Here is a 9,223-nt window from a genome sequence, read left to right on the forward strand (position 1 = left end):
ATTTAGCTACAAAATATTAAGTTTTGTCAAGTTCTGCAATAATTTAAACATTTTCAATTATTTGGTTCAAATTTCTAAAATAAATAATGAGAAGTGAGTAGCATTTGTTCATTGATTTTGTCATTATTATTTTATGAAAAACGTTTGGTATAGAAACTATTAAAATATGACATTTTAAAAGGTTAAGGACTTGGCTTACTTTTTAAGTGAATAAATTTTTTAAAAACTTTGAGATTGGTAAAAACTATACCGTAACAGTTAAAAGTTAATTTTATTTTCTTGCCATATAACTCTAAAATTTTATTTTTTATATACTTTTGTTTGGTTAAAAGTTTCATTTGAAAAAGATATTTTAGTTTTATTTGACTTAATCCAAACAACTGGAGGCAAAAGGCAATTTACTAAAATCGCACCTGAGCTCTGTTAAGAAAACATAATAATAATTATCTCCCGAATCTTCTGATCAACCCTTTTAGTGCTGAACAGCGATAAATCATATAGAGCTACTACTAGCACGGTTGGGACTAGAAGGGTAAATTAATTTAGATATGTTTACTTTTTTTTTTTTAATTGATCTCAGTTTTTAATACTAAGCAAGCAGAAACAACGTATTTCAATTGAATCATATGAGAATATAGTAAAACAAGCAGAGAGTAGAGTTCAAAGGCTCGATATGAGTAAATTCTCTTAAGACATCACTTCATACTAAAGATGGATCTCACAAGATATTTCTCTAGAGTCCACAACTTATTACTTTTTTTTTCTTTATCTGCTGAAAGTGCCAATGAATTTTCTGATGAATGGCAGACAAATTTGGTTTGTAGACTAAACTTTTTTAGAATCATGGATATGCTATAAACATAACAAAGCTTGTTTAATTTTACAAAATTATTAAAATCAGAAAACTAATTCAATTATAAGAGTTACACAAAATATTTGTAAGATTAAAGTATTTGTTTTAATAAAAGCATTCAAGCAGTATATTGTACTATCTTTAGTATAATCCTCAATAATAGAAAACAATTTAAATTAGTTGAAACAGCAATTTAAATACAATTATATCTTGTTTTAAAAAAAATACATGTATAAAAGAGAAAAAGAAATTAAAATTTTTCCAATATAGAAGCCAGAAAAAGAAAAATGCCAATTGCTAAATACATAATATATTTCAATTTAAATTTCAATACATTGATTTCTGGGCAAATGATGGAACAAACCCAATGTCTATATATTTACAAATATGATACATTTTATCCCTATGATACAGTATGGCAAAAAGAAAACTATAGGCCAACTGCAAATATTTTCTGTTTAATACATGAGAATATTTGATAAAAGAAAAAAACAAAACAAAATAATATCTGTTCTCTAAAATCAAATTTTATACACAAAAAGAATATTTTATTGATGATAACATCTAACCAAATAATCTGTGACAACTCTTCAAATGTAAGCAATCTTGAAACAATGTTGTATGACTTAATATGAAAAGATTAATATTGACATCCATTTACAAGACGGTTTTCAAACCGTACTCATTGCAGTTAACTTTGGTCCAAGTAACAGCATACAACAAAATATGATAAATAAGTAAAGAAAAAAATCAAAAATACTTTATTGCTCGAGTGTCATTATTCAATACCCCTTCATCGCCAATTGATACTAAACCATTTCATAATCCTCTTATACTTATCCTTCCGCCTTTCCTTGTTATGTTTTTTTGTATTTTTAAAATTTTTCAATGGACGCTGACGTCAACAATAGAATACACTCATATGATATTCCAATTCACCTCACACATTAAGGCATCTAACAAAACCATTTAAAAATTTAACTATCTATGAGTTATGAAAAGTTTTTAACTTTCTACATTTTTTTCTTTGTTTTTCCATTTTTTTTTTTTTATGTGAAAATAAAAATAACTTAAAAATTTCATCGTGTGAAAATGATTGAGATAAATGTTAGTTAAAATCATAGACTGGATCTAATGAATGATATTTATCCTTTCTATATACTGAATACAGTCGCTAGACGAAGGATGAGAGCAAGTACGTGTGTGAGGGAGAGTGTCCATCTCCTCCGGCTCGGCCCGAGCTACCTGCGGGCTTCACATCACTGCTGCCCGTAGGCTACACTTTCAGCCAGCCAGCTATCTCTCTTCAACTGACCCTTTAATATGGCTGTAATATAAAATATTTATATAAATAAATATAATAACATATTAAAAGAGAAAAAAAAAATTACATACAAAACATAAATTAGAAACATCATAAAGAAGATAAAGTAGAACCTTGGTATAACAGAACTCGAGTTTTTCAAATAATGTATAATATTTAAGAATTTATTCACAGTAGGATCGACTGGCACTATTCATTTGGTCAATATATTAATACTTTCAAGATCATTTACCAAAGAACTGACTGGTTTCTCAAAACATTTTTGAAATGATTCTTCTCACTAACATTGAGAAGCTGGTAGGTGTTATCGATGATGCCTTGCACCCAATGAGACCAGATAGTAACAACCTCTGGACTATACTTAAACAAAACAATACCTAAGCAGCTCATAATGCTTCAAAAAACGCTTATATGAAGCGAAACAATATGATATGAAAGAGCCACAAACATTGCAATTTGAAATTATTCAACCACGATGAAGTACAAGTTGTACTGATGAACCTTTTTTCCTCCAGCTCAAAGCTGAAAAATCAGCAAAATAAAACTGTAGACAGTGTCATATGCTATCTTAAGGAAATAGCATTACCAATACAAATAATCCACAAGAATACAGACACAATGAAAATTAATTTAACCCAAAGATCCAATCACCAAAAATATCTAAATGTCCCTGCAATGTTGTAGTATGTACGGTGAAATTTTATGAAACTAGAAGTAGTAATCTACTTCATATTGTTAATTACTAGACAATAGTTATACACTAAACTTTCATAAAAAACATTAACATAGACTTGAGTAACATACTGTTTCCCTAATGTTGGTGTTTGCCAATCATCCTCATAGATGATATGTAATAGCCATTTATATAAAAAAACATTGGGTTCGGTCACAGCAAGATAAACTATGGGAACTCAAGTACTCACAAAGATTCATGTTGTTGATACATGTTAACATGCATTATAACAGAGGTCATAATGTGAAAATTGTACAAAGGTGAATTTTCTTGATAGAGAGGATTTAAAACTCATTATATTGACGTTACACAGAGGCATATTTTTCATTCAAAGCTATGGCAGATTTAAGGAGATTTTGTAATTGTTGTTATATCGAGGAATTCGTTATAGTGAGGTTCCACTTTATTTTAATTTATTACAAATAAAATTGTAGAAGAGAAAATTAAAAATAAAATAAAAGAAAAAATTGTTATATATATGAAATATTTGTTCATACGCATGTAAAACATAAGTAAAGGCTGAGGTGTAATGAGTGACCATAAATTTATATGAGAAGATGGTTGGGGGTATGGTCAGCAAATAAAATATAAATAAAAATAAAGTATAAATATTTGTGCCAAATAAATAAATTTATGTTCATTTGCTGACCGCATCACCAAAAATCTTCTGCTGAAAGTCAGAGTGATTCAGGGAGAGAAATTTGTTGTTTCAAAACTGGACGCTTTCTGAATGGAATCTTTTAATTATATTTTAATAATTACTTTTGTGCCGCATATAGAGTTATTGTTCATTTATATTGATATTTCATATTTAATAAAATATAAATAATATAATACCTGCGAAAAATGTGGAGGAGCTGTTGTGGCAGTAGGAGGCGTGTAAAATGGAGACCTCTCTCCTTGGTACGTAGAGTCCTGAGACAGTAGGCCATCGACTTGTGATTGGAATTCACCAACCAGGTAAGAGTCTTGCGAGAGTTCCGCTTGGGAGAGGCCGGCTTGGGACAGGCTAAGACCAGCTTGTGACATACCCTGTAGCATATGATAATAATTAAAAAAATCAAAAAGTTAGCATTATCAGAAGACAAATTTTTATCATTAACCAAGTGGGAATAAGAAAGATACTAAGAAAAGTGAGCTTTTCTTGTCTCTAGCCATTTTGGTAGCTCTCAATAAAAATCAAATAATTTTGAAAAAGTTGAAGGGTTAAGCCTGAACCAATTTATTATAAATTATTTATAATAGCAAAAAAAAGGCACTTGTCGCAGAATCAACTATGTGCACCATTCTCCCCGAAAGTCTTATTTCTATAACTATTTAAAAATCTAAGTCATAATAAAATTATTAAAAAAATCATAAATTATCTTGTGACCATTTTTATTAAATTGTAATATACATAAGGATATATTTAGTCAATAAAAAAAAAAAATTAAGAAAACACAGTTAACGAATAACATTAATATAATTTTTGAAGATTTGTCATATAGTACTCATCATTTGTTCAAAATGTTCGCTCCAATTGAATGTTGATACCAATTTATAAACAAGATTATATATACAACCATACATACATTTTTTTCCAATATTCCTGAAATTTAATATATAATACAACCATGTTTGGCTATTTAAAGACAAACTGTAGGTGTGTTCTTTTCATAGGAAATTTGGTAATTTGTTGTTCACAAACTATGAATAAGAAGTGGATGAACAAATGATAAATATCATGTATTGTTTTTGTATTTTTCAATCAACTGCATATACAAAATCAATTTGACCACACAGCACATTCTAAATATATTAATTAAAAAATAAATCTTCAAACGGCATACCTGTCTGATATTGACGTGCAAATTACAAACAATAGCAATACATGTCAAATTCACAGATGTCTTCGCACACTGCGAAGTAACACAGGATTCAATAGTTATGATGGGTTTCATAAACTATACCAATTAGTGGGTTTAGCTTGTAATTGATATAAAGGATGACTGTGTGATGGAAAGCTGAATCCACGAAAACTGGAGAAATCTGATAGAGTGAATGAATGATATTAAACTACAGATACAGCTTTCTCCAGCTTCTAATTTCTTTCTACTTGTTATGAAATAAAAATGGAATTATTGTCTTGATCTTAAACAGTTGATTAAATTATATTGTGCTGTAAGTCTCAAATTGATAATTTACTTAGAAGGTCTTATAGAGATCTGCAAAGCAGAAAAGATTGGATCCAAAGAAATTGACAAATTGATATTTCAACGTTTAAAACTCAATTTTTCAAAAACTTCGAATTAGTCAGTCAAATTATTAAATATTGATTGCAGAATCAGTTTGATAGTTCAGTGAGATATTTCTTTAGCTTATAACATTGTTGATAGAATGTAGAATATTATTTTTAGAATTATTTATATCTTATGTAACCTTGATAAGGATTGATTGAAAATAAATACCTGGGACATGGCTTGTGTGATTCCCTGACTGTAAGGCTGGGTGACATCTTGGCTGTTGTTTTGACTCAGGCCAGACAGCTTATTCTTTAGATTGCCAGTTCTATTTCTAACACGACCACTTCCTGGTCTTCCTCGTTGATTTTGTCGGGCTGCACCAATAAAACAATGACACGTTATTTTCACTTGATAATAATTGCTATCAATTGTACAATAAATTCAGTATTGTCTAAGTCAAATGCGTTATACTATATCAACCACAATAGAAAGTTTTGGATTATCTTAATTAATGTAATGAGAAAAGGGTCTTCAGAATAAAATAAATCTCTGGACTCAAATTTGTCCATATATCAGTAACAATAGTTTAACTCTTGCTTGTAAATCTGTTTTGCTCTCATTTAAATCTTTAGCAATCCCCTCCCTTCTTATTTACCATGGCAATATTATTTATGATTTAAACTTTATTCAATTTTATACAATGGCTATATGATCATCACACTACTTTATGTACTATGTTTAATTCTGATCTATGAGTCAAGTTATTTAACTTTCACTTCAATGTAATCAAGAAAATTTCAAATCGAAATATACTGTTAATCACACCAAAGACCAAATCACGAAGTCTCACAAAATAGTCTCCCTCAGTGTGAACAGTCTACCTCAATAACATACAGCAGTATGAAACTGAAATTACAAATTAAGGGTAGGGTATGCCCGAAATATTACAGCAACTGTTTTGCAAAAATGGAAGTGCTACTTCACGAGGGTGGTCTGAAAAGTTTGACTGCAACATGAAGATCGCAGCACTCGTAAATAAAAGCAAGTGAATTTTGTTGTTTATCGGTAGACAGTTACCCACTAAAGTTTCAGCCATTTAGAACGCACAGTGTTTATATAACAGTCATTTGAGTGAGTTGACATGAGTGGTTTTGTGAAAATGGACAAAATCTAGCATCGAGCTGTCATTAAATATTTGTTTTTGAAAAGCAATATGCCTACACACAAATCAAAGATGAGTTGGATTCTGTGTATGGGGACTCTGCAACATCATTTACCACAGTGAAATTTTGGGCAGCTGAAATTAAACGTGGCCATAAGAGCTTGCGAGACAATGAACGTTCAGGACGTCCAAAAACTGCAACTACTGATGAAAACATCGCTAAAGTTAACCAAATTGTGCTAGACGACTTCCGAATTAAAGTAAGAGAGATAGCAGAGGGTATGAACATGTCAAAAGAACATGTTTGTTACATGTTAAATCAACATTCAGATATGAGAAAGCTTTCCGCACGTTGGGTGCCTTGTTTGCTCATGTTAGATCAAAAATGTGTTCAAATGGACATTTCCAATGCTCTGTTGGTACAATAAATCCAAGTTTTGGTGTCGATTAATAACTGTAGATGAAACTTGGATACACCATTATATGCCCAAAACAAAAATACAGTCCAAACAGGGGACTGCAAAGAGGGAACCGGCTCCAAAAAAAGCAAAAAACTGTTTTCTTGACTGCAAAAGTTATGACAACCGTTTTTGAGATATTCATGGAATAAAAAAAAAAATAATAAAATTCTGTTTCACCAAGACATAGCTATCATTAATAATAAAGAAGTTGTTTAATTTCTTTTTCTCAAATGTTCAAATAAATTAAAAATCTATACTCCTAATTTTTATAATTAAGAAGTAAAGGCATATAATATATAATAAAAGAAGAAAGACTAAAGTAGAAAAAAAAAATATATATATATATATATACCTTGAAGAGCTTGCTGATGTTGGTTATAAAATCTAGGCGGTACATGGCTCATATTCATGAACATGCCAAGAGGAACTGGGATGTTAGACATTGTTCCTCCTCCACGCTCGGATGAGATATAACTAATTGGATCGTGTGGTCTTGAAAATAAATCTACACCACCTCCAGCTAAAAAAATTATTTGGTAATTAAGTAAATTTATAACATTAAATAAGATCAATATTGATTAATAAAAAAAATTCCTGATAATATGCTCAATACAATAATTTACAATTGAGGTCTTCAGCAATAAAGAGGTATCTTCTCATTCCATGTTTAAAATGGGCAAAATATTATATATACACATATATACTACTGTTTTCAACCCACTATATATACTACTGTAGCCACTCCACCCATCTCCTTCATTAACAAATATTATATTAACAAGATTATTTTTTTTTTTTTTTAAATTTGAGAAAAACTGGTCTCTGTAGAACCAATAATAGTCTTTGAGAAACAGTTTCTCCGATGTTAAAAAAAAACAGAGACACCACCTTATTGCTACAGAACGCTTTAAATTTAACATTAGAAATAAACATAGAAAAATAAATAAATAGGTGTTTAACCTAGAATTAAGTGTTTTTAATAACAGTTTTTCATTAATTAAACCTTTTAAGTTGACAGAATGACTAACTGTATTTCAATAGTTTTTTTTTTAAAAAGGCATTTTTAATACTTCTTATTATTACTATATTTATTAATAAGTATTATTACAATCTGCCAGAAACCTTGGCAATAAGTAATATTGCTAATTGAATACATTCATACCAAAAATAAAAAGAGAAAAAAAAATAAAAGTAAATAAATAAAATGAACATAATCGAACAATGCAAAATAAATTATATACAATATTTATAATCTGGACATGAGGATCCCTGAGCCCACTCTATCCTCCAGGTATGAATTGGTAGAAGCAGGGCTCTTCGAGATCCCAGCGCAGCCCTCTCACAACAATCACTCTACATGAGCAGAGCATCTGGCCATTGCCAAAACTCCAATTTTATACTTCTAGTTACGAAATTCTAACCTTTTGTTACTCCAAAAGTATAGTAGAAAAATAAAAGTAATACTTTTATGTCTTCCCAACATAACCATGCCGATTCCCATAATTTTTGGAAAATCTCCATCTTGCCATCATTCTATAATTTCTATAACTTCTATAATTGCCATACTCCTGTCATATGATGATGTGATTAAATTGGAATAAGGCATGTCACCTAACACAGTGATAGATTAGTCAAAATTTACCTCACCTATTGATGACATACTCAATCTGATGGAGATGGAGATGTTGAAACAGAGTGAAATTGGGAAAGCAGAAAAGAATATCGGAAGAGAAACCGAAGGAGAAACAAAAATTTGTTTCTTTGTGCCAGTCCAAGATCGTTTAGCTGTCTCGCTTACAGGTATTTTTTTGAAGCTAAATAAAATCTATAAAGCTAATAAAATCTGGAAAAACCATCATTTTTGACCAGCGAGAGCAATAAGATCCTCTCATAAAAAAATTCACAGCCTCAATTCTATCCAATCTCAAAATGGAACCCATACTCAGGATATTGAAAGAATATCACATATTTTTAATAACTTTGAATCACTTACACTAACAATAATAGAGAATGAGAATAGATTTACCAGGTCGAGGGAAGTAATGGGAGGCATTGTTGGTGCCACTGCTCCTATCATAGATACTGCCAGGAACGATGGCTTCTCGAGCATCATATATAGTTGTCGACATGAAGTGCGTTCCAGGGTTTGTAGTATTAACAATTTGTTTTGGTTTAGAAAACTGAATCTGCGATTCCTTCAAATTGTTCAAAGGACCTTCAACAAGGACTTTTTGTTCTTTATAGAAGTTGAGAAGATGGTTCCATAGCGGTTGCTGAGAAAAAAAAGATGTATTAAGACAAATTTCTAGAATTTTTATTTAACTATAACCACTTAGAAACACAGTAAAACTTCAACAATCTAACATTAATTTATATTGTTTCTAGTAAGCAAATGTGAACATTTCCACAAAAAAATGTATATATATATATTGTAATATGCTCCTTTTGTAGTAAATAGTATATTTTGA

The 9,223-nt window shown here is 30.1% G+C and overlaps 1 protein-coding gene across 2 annotated transcripts in view; it reads right to left on the reverse strand.

Moving 5' to 3' along the window:
- Positions 1-1,883: 1,883 nt before the first annotated feature.
- The window catches only part of Upf1 (Upf1 RNA helicase), a 25,326-nt gene continuing 17,986 nt past the window's right edge, over positions 1,884-9,223 (reverse strand). For both annotated transcript variants that reach the window (XM_014417708.2, XM_014417709.2), the window contains exons 15-19: positions 8,782-9,028; positions 7,108-7,275; positions 5,358-5,506; positions 3,748-3,942; positions 1,884-2,180 (exon numbers count right to left, since the gene is read on the reverse strand). In XM_014417708.2, the coding sequence (XP_014273194.1) occupies positions 2,172-2,180; positions 3,748-3,942; positions 5,358-5,506; positions 7,108-7,275; positions 8,782-9,028 (768 nt within the window). In that variant the 3' untranslated portion in view covers positions 1,884-2,171. The remainder of the gene's footprint in view (positions 2,181-3,747; positions 3,943-5,357; positions 5,507-7,107; positions 7,276-8,781; positions 9,029-9,223) is intronic.

This window comes from Halyomorpha halys, unplaced genomic scaffold, assembly GCF_000696795.3.
Source record: "Halyomorpha halys isolate HHAL.00 unplaced genomic scaffold, Hhal_1.1 Scaffold165.1, whole genome shotgun sequence".
Classification (NCBI taxonomy): Eukaryota; Metazoa; Arthropoda; class Insecta; order Hemiptera; family Pentatomidae; genus Halyomorpha; species Halyomorpha halys.